This window comes from Saccopteryx bilineata, chromosome 3 (genome assembly GCF_036850765.1).
Source record: "Saccopteryx bilineata isolate mSacBil1 chromosome 3, mSacBil1_pri_phased_curated, whole genome shotgun sequence".
NCBI lineage: Eukaryota > Metazoa > Chordata > Mammalia > Chiroptera > Emballonuridae > Saccopteryx > Saccopteryx bilineata.
This window is the reverse complement of record NC_089492.1, coordinates 98,967,622-98,989,025: the sequence shown is the minus strand read 5'-3', so window position 1 is coordinate 98,989,025 and position 21,404 is coordinate 98,967,622. Positions and strand designations below refer to the sequence as shown.

The following is a 21,404-nucleotide window of genomic DNA, read 5'->3' as shown; positions in this document are numbered from 1 at the left end:
TCACTATCTTAATTTCATGTAATGGATGGGACAAAAGCAGAAAGTTCTATTTTTATTATTCAAATGAGGAAAATTCCACCATTAAAATTAGCCAGTAACAGAAATCATGACAGTTCCTTTTAATTTTGAAGCTAATTATATAACTAATACCTACAAAAGCCCATTTCTCTTACAAATTAAAAGAAATACTATTTATGAGAAGAAAGTGCTTTAAAAATGCCTCTGCTGCAATGTTTATTGATCATTTCCATTTTAAAATATATGTAAGAAACATATTTTACTGCAACTGAGTAGTACCCACATATTATAGCTTTCTTCTGAGAATGTATTTCATTAATCAGCTTTTACAGCTACCACTGCCATGCTCAGCTAAGCAAAGAAATGCCAAAGCTGATGCCACATGAACTGCCCTTTCAAAGTCAGGGCCCAGAACACTCCAACTCGGGTGAAACAGATGCACCCACAGAACAATGAGATACAGCACCTCTCTCTAGGTACCAGGTTTTAAGTTTTTAACAAATTTGAAAGCTTTATCATATCTTCTTAGGCATTTAAAAATTTTCAATTTTTATTTTGGAGAAGCCCCAAATTATACTGTCTGCAAACAACTTTATTCTTTTAAAAACTCTTAAAAACAAGCAATCCAGAATGTCTTGATAGAAAGCTAAAACTGAGTTATCTACCAGTTAGAGATGGAAGCTACTAAAACCAACCAAACAAACCCTGCCTACTTTTTCTATTTCTTTAATTACATATCAGAGATTAATTCTTCTACTTTTGATAATAATTTTTAGTAATAATCTAACAACTTCATTATTCAAAGTGAACTTCCATATGGACCCCTAAAAATAATTTTAAGCCTCCCACTCTTTTCATGAATTATGTTCTACCTTCAGATAAGCTTTTTGGGCTCAGGACCTCTGTCTCAAATAAAGGTATGAAGAGGGCAAATCCTTAAGAAAAGGGAATTTTCTTTTATTATTATTATTTTGAGAGGCAGGAAGGGGGGGAGAGGAGAGAGATGAGAAGCATTAATTTGTAGTTGTGGCACTTTAGTTGTTCACTGATTGCTTCTCATATGTGTCTTGACCTTTGGGCTTAAGGCAGAGACCCTGGGATTTCGAATGTGGGTCTTTAGCAGCCCAAGTCAACAATCTATCCACTGTGCTACCACCTGTCAGGCTATGTTTATACCTTTTTAAAGATACTATATTGGTTTCTTTAATGGAAAAAAGAATCATAAAGATTTTAGAGCTGGAAAGTATCATACTTTCAAGTCCTTAAATGAATAGATATGATGTTTCCGAGTTAAAAAATATTCATCTTAAGATAGTGTCCTCTTGTTGGCAGGTTTGCAATTCCGCCCCTCCCCCCGACTCTCCTTCTTTATGAGCTTATACTTACAAGAATAGGAATGTGCCTGACCAGGCGGTGGCGCAGTGGATAGAGCGTCGGACTGGGATGCAGAGGACCCAGGTTCGAGACCCCAAGGTCGCCAGCTTGAGCGTGAGCTCATCTGGCTTGAGCAAAAGTCTACCTACCAGCTTGAACCCAAGGTCGCTGGGTCCAACAAGGGGTTACTCGGTCTGCTGAAGGCCCGCGGTCAAGGCACATATGAGAAAGCAATCAATGAACAACTAAGGTGTTGCAAGCGCAATGAAAAACTAATGATTGATGCTTCTCATCTCTCTCCTTTCCTGTCTGTCTGTCCCTGTCTATCCCTCGCTCTGACTCACTCTCTGTCTCTGTAATAAATAAATAAATAAAAAATTAAAGACTTAAAAAAAAATACTTTAATAAAAAAAATTTTTTAAAAAAAGAATAGGAATGTGCCTTTTATAATTTCAAAAATGAAAAGTCAAAAATGGGAAGAAAAGCCCATTTCAACTTTATATTTTACAAATAAGAACACTGATCCTATGCTGTCAAAATATCTGACCAGTCATTAACCAGTTAGTTAGTGGCTGAGTGGGAAAAGAGCTCTGGCCTTGTGCTTTTCACTGTATCAAACCAGGGAAGGCTGTGATCTCAATGAAAGTGCTCTCTGTCTTTGAGATACATAACATTTAGGGATTCAGAGAAAAGAGGAAAGGAGGCAAAATAGGAGTTTATAATCTAACTGGGGAGATAATAAAATAGTACACAGTTCAAAGTAATATGAATCATAAAAGTGATAAGTATCATGAAATTTCCAGGGGGGAATAATCACTGAGGAGGTGGGTGATCTTGGATTTCATCACAAATGTGGCAAGGACAGGTGGGACGACTGTAGGTGGAGAGGACTAGATAAGTAAGTATCAAAGGGCTGGAGTGGATAAAGACAACAGCAACTTGACTATTCTGGCTAGAGTGCTGAAGGCAAGATTTAGAAACTCTTCACTAGGCTTTCCAGGCCAGACTATCGAGTGTGGATTCTAGTGTTTAGGTATCAAGAAGCCTTTAGAAACGTTCTAGTCCTGAATTCAGTGTCCAGAATTTGCTCAGTCTATTCCTCCTGCTTGATAGGAGCTCCTCACTCTTCACTGCCTCTTCAAGATCCAAGAACTCCTTCAAGGCAGAACCAATCCCACCTCCTCTGTGAAGTGTTCTCTGACAACTCAGGCTTGCAGTAATTTCTCTGTTGATCTCCAAGCATTTGTACTTGTTTACTCAAGTAATACTAAACTTCTAATATAAGTTCTTTTACCTTTGAATGTAGATATATAATCTACTTGGAGTAGGGAATCATGTCTCATAGTTCTCTGTGCCACTCACGGCACCTAGATCAGTGCTTTACAAGTTGCAGGAGCTCAATAAGCATTTGAAGAGTGACTTAGAACTGGAGTTGTAACAACACAGCAAAATTCAGGGAGATTCATGCTGACAGGGTTCAAAGACACTGTGTACCCTGGGAAATGAGCTCAGGAACAGCCATGGGGCAAGTTAAGTAACATCAAATTACAGAGGAAAAAAGCTATTCTTTTCTAATTAAAAGTCTTCTCTTAATTATGTCAAAGAAGAAAGGCTCGGCTAGTGCTAATATGACACTGACATCTTCCTTTTGAGCAGAAGGAACATTTCTTATGCTCAGAGCATAAGAAACTAGAAACATTTCTAGTCAACAGTATCTGGCTAGAATTTGCTAACAGTATCTTAGCTGCATTTCTGGCTTGCCAAAGTCAATCACCATCAAAATTGGTAATTTCAGTTAGATTGTTTAAGTCTCTATGGTCTAGGGTCCTGTAACTACACACCAAAAACTAATATTCTTTTTTTTTTTTTTGTATTTTTCTGAAGCTGGAAACAGGGAGAGACAGTCAGACAGACTCCCGCATGCGCCCGACCGGGATCCACCCGGCACGCCCACCAGGGGCAACGCTCTGCCCACCAGGGGGCGAAGCTCTGCCCCTCCGGGGCATCGCTCTGTCGCGACCAGAGCCACTCTAGCACCTGGGGCAGAGGCCAAGGAGCCATCCACAGCGCCTGGGCCATCTCTACTCCAATGGAGCCTCGGCTGCGGGAGGGGAAGAGAGAGACAAAGAGGAAGGAGAGGGGGAGGGGTGGAGAAGCAGATGGGCGCTTCTCCTGTGTGCCCTGGCCAGGAATTGAACCCGGGACCCCTGCACGCCAGGCCGACGCTCTACCACTGAGCCAACCAGCCAAGGCCCAAAAACTAATATTCTTTACCTACCCGTTTACCAGGCTCGTTTCCTCAGCTTGCTTCTTTATCAAAGCTGTCTGTCCCTGGAGACCAAAAACTTTGGAGTCTTCCCTGAAGTCACCCTCTCAGCCTGCCCCCTTCCATCCTTCCATGTTACATACAGTATGTTCTACATACCGACTCCATTCTGCGGATTCCTTTCTTTGAAACCATTTCCAACTTTAACCTTTGCTTTTCATTCTCCCTACCTTCAAGTTTACTGATTTCTATAATCTAGGTGTCTCACCTCCATTTACCAGCCCATAAAATAACTGATAAAAAATCCTTCCTTAAATACTGTCAGTTTAGAAAAAGAACTAGGTCCAACCAAGACCATAGCAAGGTTCTGTATAAACGGCTTGCACAATTCTGTCTGAGGTGACACAGGCCTGACATCCTGATGGGATGGTGACCGTGTATGTGGCTTCGCTGAGGTCTGGAGTTGGTAGCAAAATGAACTGCCTTTTGAGAAACTGGTTTCAAAAAACAGGAAGGGGAAGGATAATTAATTAGGGTCTTAGAAAAATCAAGCACAATGTATTTTTACCAATAATTCAGAGATTACAAACTTTTAAGTTAATAATGGTTTGGGATTAATATGTAGTATAAATTTTATGAAGAATTTTAAATCCCATCAAGAAACTCAAATTAAAAAAACTGAAAGAATGTTATATTTGAAAATTATGTGTAGTATGCTTAAGTATAATTTATTAATTAAATGGTGTATAGTCATTTGTTCAATAAATCTAATTAATATTCAGGTAACTAATGATCAATAATTACTAATATATACTAATTTTTATTCATTTGTATGCTTTACATCACCATTTAAGTTTAGGAGATATTAGCGTTATTAAAGTCCTTAGTTCGATTCCTGGCCAGGGCACACAGGAGAAGCGCCCATCTGCTTCTCCACCCCTCCCCCTCTCCTTCCTCTCTGTCTCTCTCTTCCCCTCCTGCAGCCAAAGCTCCACTGGAGCAGCGTTTGCCCGTGCGCTGAGGATGGCTCTATGGCCTCTGCCTCAGGCGCTAGAATGGCTCTGATTGTAGCAGAGCGACGCCCCAAGATGGGCAGAGCATCGCTCCCTGGTGGGCATGCTGGGTGGATCCCGGTTGGGCGCATGCAGGAGTCTGTCTGACTGCCTCCCTGTTTCCAATTTCAGAGAAATACAAAAAAAAATAATAATAATAATAAAAAATAAAGACCTTAGTGCCGTATTACCTGGATACCAAAACCAGACAGACATAAAAGATAACTACAGACCAATGTCTCTATGAACATAGATGCAAAAATCTTGACCAAAACACTAACAAACTGAATACAGCAACATGTAAAAAAATTATATACCATAACCAACTATGATTTTTCTTGGGAATATAAGGTTGATTTCATATCTAAAAATCAGTTAATGCAATATTCTATATTAATAAAGGACAAAAAACATGCTATCTCAATAGACCAGAAAAAGCATTTGACAATTCATGATTAAAATTCTCAACAAACTAAGAATGGAAAGAAAATTCTCCAACATAACATAACAAAGGGCATCCACGGGAAACCCACCACTGACATTATATTTAATAGTAAAAGACTGAATGCTTTCCCTCATAAGACAGAACAGGAGAAGAAGGACCAGTCTATTTGCCATTTCTATTTGATATTGTACTAGAGGTCCTAGTTAGAAAAATTAGGCAAGAAAAAAAAGCATTCAGATTGGAAAGGAAGAAAACTGTTTATTTGTAGATAACATGATCTGCAGATTACATGTAGAAAATCCCAAGGAATCCACTAAAGCAGGGGTCGCGACCCACAGGTTGAGAACCGCTGCACTAAAGAAACTACTAGAACTAAGACACGAATTCAGCCAAGTTGTAGGACAAGATTAATATACAAAAAGCAGTTGTATTTACATATCAACAATCAAAGCAAAAAATTAATTTCACTTTAAATAGCAAGAAGAGAATAAAATACTTAGGTAAAAATTTAGTAAATGTGCGAATTTTTATTACCCTAAAAGCTAAAAATATTTTTGAAAGAAACTGAAGATCTAAATAGATGGAAAAACATCTTCTGTTCATAAACTGGAAAACAATGCTAAGATAGTGCCATTCCCCCCAAATTTGATTTAGAGAACAAAACAATCACTATCAAAATGTTAGCTGACTCCTTTGTAGACATTGACAAGCTGATCTTAAAATTCCTGTAGAAATCCAAAACAACCTTAAAACAAACAAACAAATGGAGGACTCACATTTCCCGATTTCAAAACTTAACACAAAACTGCAATGATCAAGACTGTGGTAATGGCATAAGGATGAACATTTAGATCATGGACTAAAATTGAGTGTCCAGACAGAAACCCATATGTTTATGTTCAATTAATTTTTGACAAGGATGTTAGTAGTCATTCAATGGGAGGGAAGAATAGTCCTTTTAACAAATGTGCCGTAACAACTGGATATCCATATACAAAGGAGAAAGTTTTGGATACCTACCTCACACCATATACAAAGATTAACTCAAGATGAATCAGAGGCCTAAAAATATGAGCAAAAACTACAACATTTTTGAAAGAAATCAGATGAGTAAATCCTTATGACCAAAAGACAAGAGAAAGAACGGATATATTGACTAATAAAAATTTAAAATTTCTGTGCCATCAAGAAAGTGTAAAGACAACCCTTACAATAAAAGAAAGTCCCTGTAAATCATGTTTCTGGAAAGGTCTTTTAACCAGAATGTATAAAGAAGAATTCTTACAACTCAGCAATAAAAAGACAAACCAATTCAAAGATGGGCACAGGATTTGAATAGCCATTTCTCTAAAGAGGCCAATAAGCACATGAAAAAGATACTCAACATCATTAGCCATCAGAGAAATGCAAATGAATACAATTTAGTTCTTCACATCAAGTAGGATGGTTAGAGTCAAAATACACACAAGAACAAGTGCTGGTGAGGATGTGGAGAAGTTGGAACCCTCATATGTTGCTGGTGGGAATGTAAAACAGTTTAGCTCTTGTGGAAAAACAGTTCAGTAGTTCCTCAAAATGTTAAACATACAGTTATCACATGATCCAACAACTCTACTCCTTGGTATGTACCCCCCAAAATTAAAAACACGTATCTACACAGAAACTTGAATTTTCACAGCGGCATTACTCATAGCAGTTAAAAAGTGTAAATAACTCAAATGTCCATCAACTGATGAAGCAGGTATATACACACAACAGGATATTATTTGGCCACAGAAAGAAATGAAATACTTATATATGCTGTACAACATGGACGGACCTTGAAAGCATTATGTTACGTGAAAGAAGCTAGTCACAAAAGACCATGGTGTTAAATGATTCTATTTATATGAAATTTTCAGAATAGGCAAACCTATAGAAACAGAAAGTAGATCAGCTGCCTGGGCTAAGAGAAGTGGGTGGGGCTAATGAGGAGTAACTGCTAGTGGGTACCAGGTTTCTTTTGGGTTAATAAAAATGTTCTGAAATTAGCTAGTGAAGATGGTTGCACAACCCTGTGAACTAAACTCTCTTGAACTGTGTACTAAAATGGGTGAATTTATGGTGTATGAGTTAAACTTCAATAAATCTGTTAAAAGGAATCCTTACTATGTAAGGACTATGTATTTAATTTTTTTAATCTTAACAGTTGTATTAGTACATTATTTTAACATTGTAATTTTATTTACCACTTTGTTGTTTTGTTCACTCATGTGCTTACTTCTTGATTATAAGAAGCAAAAGAGTTCTAGCCATAGACATGAGACCCTTTAACATTTTGCCAGTCACCTTTTCTGGATCATGCACAATTGGACAAGTAAGTGATGCTTCATACTTAAAGAAAAAAATTTTTCTTTACCCTAAATGTGACTTTTTTCAGACTTAGGGTTAGCGATAATAATCTGAAATGCTAAACTGAGGAATTTTCAGTTCTGGATAGGATAGCCAGGTATTCACAGACCCATGTAAAAAATAAAAATAAATGAGAAACTTTTCCAAGAATGAACAGAATCTAACCAAATATAAAACCAAAGATAGAAGCTATGTATAGAATGAACTCCAATATCTACCTCTCACCTCGATTCTAAGTAATCCCCATCTCCAGCCAGAAAGGACCAACTGCCAGTACTTTTAATTTAGTTGTCACGTTACTCTCATAAGGTGCCTTCTACTCACAACTCCTGGTTTAATGTTGGTTTAAGTAACTTAAATTGAGTGACTTTTCATTTTAAGCTTGTTAATGAATTCACAGCTACATATACATTAGAAAGTAATTTCAGTGAGTTTAAATCAGATCAGATTTTCCTTAAAAATGGGGACTCTGTATGTACTGTATATACAAACACATCCCTCCATCCACCTATTCAAGTGGTGGTGTGTCTTAATGACTCAAATCCCCCTAGCCCTTACACTCAATTCAGTATTTAACTCATATACATAGTAAATGCTTTTAAAATATGTCACCCAAGCTCTGGCCGGGTGGCTCAGTGGTAGAGCATCGATCGGCGTGTGGAAGTCCTGGGTTTGATTCCCAGTCAGGACACATGGGAGAAATGACTGTCTGCTTCTCCCCACCCTTCTCCTCCCGCAGCCTTAGCTCCACTGATTCAAGCACACTGGCCCCGAGTGCTGAGGATGGCTCCTTTGAGCCTCTGCCTCAGGCTGAAAATAGCTCGGTTGAGATGGTGGGAGTGTTGCAAGGTGGATCCCAGTAGGGCCATATGCGGGAATCTGTCTCTCTATCTCCCTTCCTTTCACTTGGAAAAGAAGAAAAAGAAAAAAAAATATGTCAGCTAGTGATTTAACCTTCAAAGATAAACACTCCTTACAATATTTCTAATGCTATAAATACCATAAGCACATCTCAAAGAGTAATGGTGAAGTAGTGAAAAGAGGCAAACTTTGGAACCATAAAAAGCCTGAGTTTAAATCCAAGCTCAATTACAAGTGACTGGAACTCTATGGGTCTTCGTTTCCTGTCTGTGCAGACAGGAGAAATAAATATTCCTCTGTACTCTTGTGAAGATTTAAAGTAATATATGAAAGGAATCTAGTACAAGGTCTGTTATCAGACATTGGATAAATGGTAACTCTTATAATTTCATGGAGTTTAGCATTTGTGGTATCTGTTCAGCTACTCAAAAAATAGATCTGGGCCCTGGCCAATTGGCTCTGTGGATAGACTGTTGGCCCAGCATGCAGACATCCTGGATTCGGTCCTGGGTTCAATCCCCGGTGAGGGCACACAATAAGAAGCAACCATCTGCTTCTCTTCACCCCTCTCTTTCCTTTCTCTCTCTTCTCCTATCACAGCCAGTGGCTAAACTGGTTTGAGCATCAGCCCTGGGCACTAAGAATAGCTTGGCTGATTCGAGCATTGGCCCCAGATAGCGGTTGCTGGGCAGATCCCAGTCAGGGTGCACATGGGAGTCTGTCTGTCTATCTCCCCTCAAAAAAAAGAAAAGAAAAAGATCTGAAGTGAACTCTTTCCTGGGTTTTCTGAAAACTAGTTCAATACTATAGCTAAGGTTGTTGCTCATATGCTCAAGACTAACATTTTGGGTATGATAAAAAATAATTTCCTACAAAGCAAACGTGCAATACACTTGTCTATTTAGTCAAAGTCTAAGTACTAATTGAGTACTGACATGTAATTTGGAGACATCTGAGATAGAAAAGCCATCTATACTTGTAGATATTAGCAACTACTCCCCAAGCAGCCTAATTCTAAAATGCAATTATTTCAGAACAACTAAATTAGCATCTCTAGTTACAAATCCACATTTCAAAGTTATCTTTATAATCTGTTTTTCCAAGATTCTGAAAGACTTTGTAGCACCATATCTGAGAAGGAATTTTAATGTTTTGACTTTTGGAAAGTGTTATTTTGTATCCAAATACCAAAGGGAAATACTTGCTACAAAAAGCTCTAAATGACTAAGTTTAGTTAGAATTAAATGAGCTGGCTGACCTGAAACATTTGTGGTATAAATATTTGTATTTGTGTTCACACTAGTTTCACCTCACTAGGAATCTGCATTTCACATTTTCTACCTGTTTAACTTTTGAAAATTGACTCATATTTTTCCTCTGTCTCTTTAAAAAAGAAATTAAGAATGATTTGCAATGAGGGCTACTTATTAGTAGAGGCAATAAAAAGGACTAAAAAATATACAGATCATAAATATATGTTAAACAACTTTGAAAAGATACTATACAAGGTCTGCAAAGACAAGTAATAACAATTGGAGGAAATACATCTTCATTATCTGTGTAGCATTAAAAAGATGGGATGACAAAGATTATAGCACAACTTCAATGTTCAACTCCCCCTCCCATGGCTATTAACATTTTATAATTAGTTACAATATTTATTTTTTAATTCTGCCACTTTGCCTAACACACACTCTAATGTGGGCTGCACAAGGGCAGTGACTTTCGTTTTGCACTCTGATGAAGCCTAAATATCCATAGCAGTGCCTAACAGAGAGTGGTGCTCGATAATTACTGATGACAAGGAGTATTTGTAACAGAAAAGAGTAACAAACATATTAGTGTGCCACTTAAAAGATTAATTCTCCAGATCAGATTGACATTCCTGAACAACGGTAAACATCCCACCACTTCATATTACTCAGCTCATATTTCCCTTAAAGACCCTACCTGCCTGAGTGCGTTCCTATGGCCACCACTGTGCCACTTGGATGAAAATCTGCACAGTGTCCTGGTTCCTAGAAGAGAGACAGACAGCTGTTGGGGAGTACATAAGAAAGTCTCCCTAGATCTATGGGAACAGTGGCAAAAACATATTTGAAAACAACCTATTTCATATAAACATGAACTTCAAATGAATTTCCTTGTAGCCACATGGATATGAGAGGAAAAAGAATTTCAGAGCAGGAAGGGATATATGCTGGCAGAGTGGTGAGGGGGAAAGACAACCAGCTGTGGCTAGGCAGTGGAATAATAATGACAACAAACATTTGTACAATTCTTAGAGTCTGCAAAGAACATGTATACACCTTTTGGGCTAGAAAAGGTGGTATCTTGGTAGGACAGGGAGAAAATACAGTAAGAGACCAACTCAAAAAAAGAAAAAAAAAAGAAGACAAGAGTCTGTTAGTGAGCAGCACTTACTGAATCCAAATGCAATACCACCAGAGGCCCAAACATTTCTGTAACAATGCTCCATAAATATGTTAAATTTTTATTTAATTTTTTACTACTGAAACTGATGGGGAAATTAAGCTTTTTCACTGCTAATTTGCTTCTCCAGAGTTCATGTTATACTTTGTGACTGAACACTCTTCTCTTTACTAAACACTTGTTTTAACCAATTACCAGTCTTTCCCCCTTTGCTGCTCCCAAATGCTTGCTAATCTGGGGAGTTTCTGTGGGGAGATTATAATCACATTTGCTTTACTCACATCAACGAGCCTGATCCATTCCAGCCTGTGTTCCGCTGAATTCCACATGCACACCTGTCTGTCCTGAGCACAAGTCAAGAGCAAATCTTTAAAGGGATGTGTGGCAAGGCCCCAAAGCTCATCTGTATGACCCTGAAAATGAAATATATATATTGTTATAATAAACAAAGGGAATCATTAAAAGTATTCAGTTAATGGTTAAAATAATAGTTTACCTGGACTTCTATTTGGAAGCCATCATTAAATGTTCCCCGTAAAATAAAGTTCCGTGATGTGCCTACTAAAAATTGATCTGCCTTTCCTTCTGCTACAGCTCTGATTGTTCCATACTGATCAGGAACCTTAAAAAAAAAAGTCACCAAAATATATAAAACATGCATTAATTACTACCTGAAGACTGCATTTAAGCAATTATAAGATAGTAACAGAATTCCAAATCTGAAAGTAATATGATAATCTTATGCTAATAATAATTTATTCGTTCAATTATATTTTATTACACAGAAGTAATTATATATCATTATTAACATTCTTTGCTTCAGTTTATTTTTTAATTTATATTTTATATGATTTTAAGAGTTAAGGGTTAAGAAGAGAGGAAAAAGGAATTAAGTTCTATTGGATTATATGAAGAATGAGGTCTGATTTTGCTACTTACTAGTTATGTTATTTTAGGTAAGTCATTTAGCTTAAGACAAATTTCTTTATATGTAATACAGAGTTAATAATACAGACCCTTACCTACTCTTGATTGTTTTAAGGATAAAAATATAAATACAGTGCATGTGAAATTTCTCTGTAAACTAAAAAAGTAATATATTGTAAAGTGTTATAACTCATAAATAAGACTCTTGAGAGATCAATGTCATTTAATCTACTACATGGTAAACTTTCAGTGAATGTTACATTAATATAATAAGCCCAAAGAAGGACTCTTTCTGAAATAATACAATTTTTTCTTCTTCTTTATGAAGCAGGATTCAAAGTTTACTCCTAAAAGCACAAAGAACTGAATTCTAAAAGTAACCCAAATTTATATTAGAAATGGCAAAGGGAGGATGAAACAGAGAGTATATAGATTTTGATTACAGAAAGTATGAATCTGTGAAGAAAATAGCATGAACTTAAGGCTGAGATAAAGCAATTCTTTCTTATCTCTCTTCTTGAAAATAAAACTCAACCACAGTACTATCAGGATCTTCTTTTTTAGCATTTTTGTCTGGAAAGCATGTTCTGTGTAGAAAACACTGAGTATAAGTTCAAGATTTAAGTCAAAATAGAGAGGCAATGTTAAACTCTGAGATTTGTTCCTGCTTTGATAATTACGAGCTAAAATATAATTCTTAACTGTTTTACTTCCTGAGATCTCAACTCATTAGCATACTTTCACTTAGCACATAACACCTGCCAGGTTTTATGGATACACTTGAGTCCACGCACTGAAGACATACGCATAGATAATTAGCTATTATCAAGTTTTAAAATTAAACTGGTCATTTTGTATACCCTAGTTATATCTGGGTCACTAAAATAAAAAAAATCTCAGAAATAAACAAGTTTATTATTTTACCCAATCTTTCTTTTTCTTCTTTCAAATTATTCTAATGATTGGTCCCTTTCTTTTCTTTTCCTATTGCAGAAATGAACTGACAAGGATGTGAACCAATTTCCCAGAAAAAATGTAAGTTATCTTAATGTGGAATAGAAGGCACTGGTTTAGAAAATTTAATATTTCATAATTTTTATGTTCCCAACCTTACCTCAATTTCTCTTTCAGGATTCAGATCATGATCCCACAGAATTATTTTTCTGTCTTTTCCACCTCCAGTTAATAACATCCCATTTCTCATCTGACAAAGTGTGAACACACTGCCATCATGAGCTTTGATTTGTTTGCTGATCTGATAAACACCTAATATGATGAGGAAAACATAACACTAATGATGACAATTTCCATCAAACTTTAGTGGCTTCCTGGAAGAAAACTTTAGCAGAACTAAGAATGCTCCTTGACTTAAGATGGGATTATGTCCCAATTAAACCCATCGTAAACTGAAAATGCATTTAATACACCTAATCTACTAACCATCATTAGCTGAGCCTAGCTGGTTTCTACTGAAAAGTGTATCGTTTTGACCACTGTAAAGGTGAAAAACTGTCAAGTCAAAGCAAAGTAAGTTGGGGACCATTTGTATAGAGTGAATAATCAAAAGTGCCTATGACTCAACAATCAAAATTTTATTTTCAGCCACATGTGCAAGGCTAGTAGTGAAGCTTAATACAATTTTTTTCATTTATATCAATATTCAGTTACTCTGAAAATATTTTATTTATTTATCTTTTTCTTTCTTAAGTGAGAGGAAGAGAGATAGACAGACTCCTACATGCGCCCAGACCAGGATCTACTTAGCAACCCCCATCCTGAGCCGATGCTCTGTCCCATCTGGGGCCATGCTTGCAATGGAGCTATTTTTTGCACCTGAGGTGGAGGCTCCATGGAGCCATCCTCAGTGCCCGGAGCTGATGTGGCCAAACCAATTGAGCTATGGCTGTGGAAGGGGATGAGAGAGAGAGAGAGAGAGAGAGAGAGAGAGAGAGAGAGAGAAGGGGATGAAGAAGCAGATGGTCACTTTTCCTGTGTGCCCTGACCTGGAATCCAACCTGGGACTTCCACATGCCAGGTCGATGCTCTACCACTGAGCCAACCAGCCAAGGCTGAAAATATTTCAAAATACATTCATACAAAAGGATAAAGTAGTGATACTTCTATAGACAACAAAGGATACTCAGAACTTGACAATCTCTTATACATAATCATATGGGAGTTGGAGAACTATAACTTTTCTAATTTTAGAGCTAAGGACAGAGGTATGGAAGTAGCTTAACCGTATAGCTGGTGACGAATGTGAATAGGGCTCAGATCTCTTCATTCAATGTTCCCTTTACATTTGCAAAAAGCTTTCATTTCCTGCTGAGGTAACAGTCATAATATTTAACATTTAGCAACCACTGTTGACCTTCCTGCTCTGCCAAGGACTCTCCCTTTACTTGCTGAGATATGAGAGGGTAGGAAAGGCACTGGGACAGAAATGGCACTGGAGGCATGGAGCAGCAGCTTTTGACCAACAAAAGAAGTATTTTAAAAACTGTACCAAAATGCTAGTTGAATGACAGGTCAACTTTCTTATATGCTAATAGCAATTTACAAGTACCCAGACAGGAACAAGGCAGGTACATTAAAAATATTTTAAGTAAAGTCCATGTGGAGATTAACACACATGCATACACACAGAGAGCAAATATAATCAGATCCTCTTTCTTAAAGGCGAGGATAAGATTTTAGTACGCAAACCTTTGTCTTTGGTATTTATCATGCAGTACTCAGTACAATGTTTTACCTTAATTATATCTAAATAAATCTGGGGAAACATGCATTTTTTAAATTGTTCATCAACTAATGAATGGCTATATAAAATGTGGCAGATCCATACCATGGAATATTATTCAACCATTAGAAGGAATGAAGTACTGATACATGCTATAAGATAGGCAAACCTTGAAAACAAGATTCAAGTGAAAGAAGCCAGTCGTCTATTGTATGATTCCACAGATATGAAATGTCTTATAAATCCAGAGAGCAAAAGTGGACAAATGGTTGTTAGGCTGAGGGTAGGGAGGAATGGGAAGTGACTGCTCATGGGTACAGTGTTTCTTTCTGGGGTGATAAAATGTTCTGAAGTGAAATAGTGATGCTGGTTGCACAATTTCATAAATATATTAAAAACTGCTGAACTGTATATTTTACAGGGGGAAATTTTATGGTATATAAATTATACCTCAATAAACCAGTTATTGAGATTGTTCATTTTACTCATCTTTTATTTGCGCTGACATTATGTTTTAAAAATTAACTAAAATTTATAGGGCTTTGGTATCCTAAAAAAATGCTACAGCTGACTCCACAATTACTCAGCGTGAGGGTGCTGGTTGTACAAATACTTAATACAGGGGTCCCCAAACTACGGCCCGCGGGCCTCATGCAGCCCCCGGAGGCCATTTATCCGGCCCCCACCGCACTTCCAGAAGGGGTACCTCTTTCATTGGTGGTCAGAGGAGCACATTGACCATCTCATTAGCCAAAAGCAGGCCCATAGTTCCCATTGAAATACTGGTCAGTTTGTTGATTTAAATTTACTTGTTCTTTATTTTAAATATTGTATTTGTTCCCATTTGTTTTTTTACTTTAAAATAAGATATGTGCAGTGTGCATAGGAATTTGTTCATAGTTTTTTTTATAGTCTGGCCCTCCCATGGTCTGAGGGACAGTGAACTGGCCCCCTGTGTAAAAAGTTTGGGGACCCCTGACTTAATAGATGGGTATGTCTGATAGAGAAAGGAAAGGGCCTGACTGATTTGGAGTAAAGCTTGCCCTATTTAGCAGAATGAAAAAAGAACTACAACTAACTTGCTATTAAGGTCAACTGCTTCAGTTCATCACTTAAAAAATTACTTGAAACACTGAACAATATAATTGTCTAATAGGCTAGCCAGCCAATTACCTATAATGTGACCAAGAGAGAAAGGACATCTGAGACATGTGAATTTTCTGAGAGTATTGCTGGCTTTGAGTATATAAAAGGGGAATAGGTTATTTTCTCATGCATGGTTAAATTAATGAGTAGTTTTAAAGTATCATGAAAGAAACCACAAAAAGCAGAGGTGTGGAGGTTATAGATCTCCATCAGAATGTAGGAAAATGAAATGAAGTTTTTCTATTTTTAATTCCATTTTTCATACTTTTAAATATGACAAAAACCTTGTTAAATAAACACTTAAGATATTCCTAGAATGAAATGTTACAAAAAAAAATAACACAGAAGAACAAACACTTCATCAAACCTGTGTGCCTGACATTCTAATTCAAGCCAATTGATGTTCGAAATACTGGTCAAGAACAACATTTACCCTTGACTTTAAACACCTATTGCACCTCCAGGTATAATCACTGCTTCTCATCTCTCTCCCTTCCCATCTGTCTGTTCTATCTGTCCCTCTCTCTGTCTCTTTCTTGCTAAAATAAAACAACTTTGAACTCTGTTGTGATGTGGGTTTACACATTTATTTCACAGCATGCACGAAATCCTTCCCAGCCACACCTCCAGAACTTAAAACCCCTAATATAAAAGAAGAAACAAAATTCTTGGCAAGTTTGTCTATAATAGGGTCAGTCATGTAGCAGAGCCATTTCATGTGCCTGGCAGTTTATAAGATTAGATTTCTCATTTCCTGTGTTTGTATATGCAGATTTTTATTTTTATTCTAGTATCATCCCCCCCAAATACATCCTCCCTTCCTCCATGTTCCCCAGTACATCCCCCCTGCGGTGCCCCTTCCCCCTTCCCTCCAGGATTTGCTTTTCTGCTCTCATCCCATCCTATCAGCCTATCATCCCCTTTCCCTCTGTCTGCTTTCCTTCTGGATCCTGTGATCCTGCCTGGGTCTCTATTCTGCTCCTCAGTTCATATTGTTCGTTGGATTCCTCAGATGAGTGAGGTCATATGATATTTTTCTTTCTCTGCCTGGCTTATTTCACTTAAGATAATAGTTTTTAGGTCCATCCATGTTGTAGCAAAAAATAGTATTTTATTCTTTTTTATGGCCCCATAGTATTCCATTGTGTATATGTACCACTGCTTTTTAATCCGTTCGTCCACTGACGGGTTCTTGGGCTGTTTCCAGATCTTGGCTATTGTAAACAATGCTGCATTAAACATGGGGGTGCATTTCTCCTTTTGATTCATTGATGTGGTGTTCTTGGGATATATTCCCAAAAGTGAGATAGCTGAGTCAAAGGCAGTTCGATTTTTAATTTTTTGAGGAATCTCCATACTGTTTTCCACAGTGGCTGCACCAGTCTGCATTCCCACCAGCAGTGCAGGAGGTTTCCCTTTTCTCCACATCCTCCCCAGCACTTATTCTGTGTTGTTTTGTTGATGAGCGCCATTCTGACCGGTGTGAGGTGGTATCTCATTGTGGTTTTAATTTGCATTTCTCTAATGATTAGTGATGTTGAGCATTTTTTCATATGCCTATTGGCCATCTGTATGTCCTCTTTGGAGAAGTGTCTATTCATTTCTTTTGCCCATTTTTTGATTGGATTGTTTATCTTCCTGGTGTTGAGTTTTACAAGTTCTTTATAAATTTTGGTTATTAACCCCTTATCAGATGTATTGTCGAATATGCTCTCCCACTGTGTGGTTTGCCTTTTTATTTTGTTCATATTGTCTTTAGCTGTGCAAAGCTTTTTACTTTGATATAGTCCCATTTGTTTATCCTGTCCTTTATTTCCCTTGCACGTGGAGATATGTCAGCAAATATATTGCTGCGAGAGATGTCGGAGAGCTTATTGCCTAAGTTTTCCTCTAAGATGCTTATGGTTTCACAACTTACATTTAAGTCTTTATCCACTTTGAGTTTATTTTTGTGAATAGTGTAAGTTGGTGGTCTAGTTTCATTTTTTTGCAGGTAGCTATCCAATTTTCGCAACACCATTTGTTAAAGAGACTGTCTTTACTCCATTGTATGCTATTACCACCCTTGTCAAATATTAACTGTCCATATAGGTACGGGTTTATTTCTGGGTTCTCTGTTCTGTTCCCTTGATCTATATGCCTGTTCTTATGCCAGTACTAAGCTGTTTTGAGTACAATGGCCTTGTAGTATAACTTGACATCTGGAAGTATGATACCACCCACTTTATTCTTCTTTTTCAAGATTGCTGAGGCTACTTGTGTTCTTTTTTGGTTCCATATGAATTTTTGGAATATTTGTTTTATATCTTTGAAGTATGTCCTTGGTACTTTAATAGAAATTGCATTGAATTTATAAATTACTTTGGGTAATATGGACATTTTAATGGTGTTTATTCTTCCTAGCCATGAACACGGTATTCCACTTGTTTCTATCTTCCTTGATTTCTTTTATTAATGTTTTATAATTTTCCAAGTACAAGTCATTAACCTCCTTGGTTAAATTTACTCCTAGGTATTTTTTGTTGTTGTTGCAATACTGAAGTGGATTGTTTTCTTAATTTCTCTTTCAAACAGATCATTGTTAGTGTATAAAAATGCCTCTGATCTCTGAGTATTAATTTTACATCCTGATACCTTGCTGAATTCCTTTACCAGGTCCAGTAGATTTTTGACTGCGACTTTAGGGTTTTCTATGTACAGTATCATATCATCAGCAAATAATAATAGTTTTACTTCTTCTTTTGCAATTTGGATGCCTTTTATTTCTTCTTCTTGTCTGACTGCTGTGGCTAGGACTTCCAGGAATATGTTGAATAAGAGTGGTGAAAGGGGCCACCCCTGCCTTGTTCCTGATCTTAAGGGGATTGCTTTTTCTTTTTTTCCTATTTATTTATTTATTTATTTATTCATTTTAGAGATGAGAGAGAGAGAGAGAAGAGATAGAGAGAGAGAGAGAGAAGGGGGGAGGAGCTGGAAGCATCAACTCCCATATGTGCCTTGACCAGACAAGCCCAGGGTTTTGAACCGGCGACCTCAGCATTTCCAGGTCAACGCTTTATCCACTGCGACCCCACAGGTCAGGCTTAAGGGGATTGCTTTTAACTTTTGCCCATTGAGTATGATGTTGGCTGTGGGTTTGTCAGAGATGGCCTTTCTCATGTTGAGGTGTTTCCTGTATTCCCACTCTGCTGAGAGTTATGTCATAAATGGGTGCTGAATTTTATCAAATGCTTTTTCTGTATCTATTGAAATTATCATGTGGTTTTTCTCCTTCCTAATGTGATGAATCACATTGATTTGCAAATATTGTACAAATTCCACTTGATCATGATGTATGATTTTTTTCATGTATTGCTAGATCCGGTTTGCTAATGTTTTGTTGAGAATTTTAGTGTCTAAATTCATCAGGGATATTGGCCTACAGTTTTCTTTCTTTGTGTTATCTTTGCCTGGCTTTGGAATCAGAATTATGCTCGCCTCATAAAAGGAGCTTGGAAGTTTTCCCTCCTCTTGAATTTTTTGAAATAGCTTGAGACGGACAGGAGTTAGTTCTTTGAATGTTTGGTAGAATTTGCCTGTCAAGCCATCTGGACCAGGGCTTTTGTTTGTTGGGAGTTTTTTGATAACTGTTTCAATATCATTTGTTGTAATCAATCTATTTAGGTTTTCTGATTCTTCCAGATTAATTTTTGGAAGATTATGTTTCAAGAAATTTGTCCATTTCACCTAGGTTGTCTAATATTTTGGCATACAGTTCTTCATAGTATTTTCTTACACTCCTTTGTATTTCTGCTGTGTCCGTTGTTACTTCTCCACCCTTGTTTCTAATTTTATTTATTTGAGTCCTTTCTCTTTTTTTCTTGGTGAGTCTGGCTAAGGGTTCATCAATCTTGTTTACTTTTTCAAAGAACCAGCTCTTGGTTTCATTGATCCTCTGTATTATGTTTTTAGTCTCTATGTCATTTATTTCCACTCTGATCTTTACTAGTTCCTTTCTTCTACTGCTTCTAGGCTCTACTTGCTGTTCTTTTTCTAGTTCTTTTAGTTGCAGGATTAAGTTGCTTATTTGAGTTTTTTCTAGCTTCTTAAGGTATGCCTGTAATACTACAAACTTCCCTCTCAGGACTGCTTTTGCTGTGCCCCACAGATTTTGAGTTGTTGTGTGCTCATTTTCATTTGTTTCAAGGAAATTTTTTATTTCTTCCTTCATCTCATTGTTGACCCATTTGTTGTTTAATAACATGCTGTTTAGTTTCCAAGTGTTTGAGTGTGTTTCAGTTTTCCTATTGTAGTTGATTTCCAGTTTCATGCCCTTGTGCTCAGTGAAGATACTTGATATGGTTTCAATCGTCTTAAATTTGTTGAGACTCGTTTTACGCCCTAATATGTGGTCTATCCTAGAGAATGTACCATGCACACTTAAGAATGTATATTCTGCTGCTTTAGGGTGAAAGGTTCTGAAGATATCTACTAAATCCAGTTGATCTAGTGTGTCCCTTAATTCTGCTGCTTCTTTGTTAATTTTCTTTCTTGAGGATCTATCCACTGATGTTAGTGGGGTATTGAAATCCCCTACTATTATAGAATTGCTGTTTATCTCTCCCTTTATGTCCATCAAAATATGCTTTATATATTTAGGTGCTCCTATATTAGGTGCATAGATGTTCATAATGGTTATCTATTCCTGTTGGATTTCTCCCTTTACCATTATGTAGTGACCTTCTTTTTTTTGACAGACACGGAGAGTCAGAGAGAAGGATAGATAGGGACAGACAGGAAGGGAGATGAGAATCATCAATTTTTCGTAAGGCACTTTAGTTGTTTATTGATCGCTTTCTCATATATGCCTTGACCATGGGGCTATAGCAGACCAAGTAACCTCTTGCTCAAGCCAGCGACCTTGGGTTCTAGCTGGTGAGCTTTGCTCAAACCAGATGAGGCCGTGCTCAAGCTGGCGACCTCGGGGTCTCGAATCTGGGTCCTCTGCATCCCAGTCCAATGCTCTATCCATTGTGCCACCACCTTGTCAGGCTACAGCAGGCCCCTTAATATTTCCTATAGCATTGGTTTGGTTGTGATGAATTCCTTGAGGTTTTTTTTTTGTCTGGAAAGCTTTTTATTTCTCCTTCAATTCTAAACAATAGTCTTGCTGGATAAAGAAGTCTTGGTTGTAGGTTCTTGTTCTGCATTACTTTGAATATTTCTTGTCAATCCCTTCTGGCCTCAAGTGTTTCTGTTGAGAAGTCTGATGTCATCCTTATGGGTGTTCCTTTGTAGGTGATTGACTATTTTCTCTTACAGCTTTTAATATTCTTTCTTTATCTCTTAGCTTTGGTATTTTGATTATGATATGTTTTGGTGTGGGTCTCTTTGGGTTCTTTTCTGTTAGTTTGTTTTTGTTTTTTGTTTTTTACAGAGACAGAGAGAGTCAGAGAGAAGGATAGATAGGGACAGACAGGAACAGAGAGAGATGAGAAGCATCAATCACCAGCCCTTCATTGCAACCAACACCTTAGTTGTTCATTGACTTCTCTCCCACATGTGCCCTGACTGTGGGGCCACGGCAGACCAAGCCACCCCCAGCTTGAGCCAGCGACCCTGGGTCTCAAGCTGGCGACCTCAGGGTCTCAAACCTGGGTCCTCCACATCCCAGTCTGACGCTCTATCCACTGCGCCACTGCCTGGTCAGGCTTCTTTGGGTTCTTTTTTAATGGGGGGTTCTCTCTGCTTCTTGAGCTTGTGCTCTCTGCT

The 21,404-nt window shown here is 37.5% G+C and overlaps 1 protein-coding gene across 5 annotated transcripts in view; it reads right to left on the bottom strand.

Moving 5' to 3' along the window:
* EML4 (EMAP like 4) overlaps positions 1-21,404 on the bottom strand; it is a 155,123-nt gene that overhangs the window by 17,817 nt on the left and 115,902 nt on the right. For all 5 annotated transcript variants that reach the window (XM_066267004.1, XM_066267001.1, XM_066267002.1 and 2 more), the window contains 4 exons: positions 12,882-13,033; positions 11,337-11,462; positions 11,122-11,253; positions 10,358-10,425 (listed from right to left, as the gene is read on the bottom strand). In XM_066267004.1, the coding sequence (XP_066123101.1) occupies positions 10,358-10,425; positions 11,122-11,253; positions 11,337-11,462; positions 12,882-13,033 (478 nt within the window). The remainder of the gene's footprint in view (positions 1-10,357; positions 10,426-11,121; positions 11,254-11,336; positions 11,463-12,881; positions 13,034-21,404) is intronic.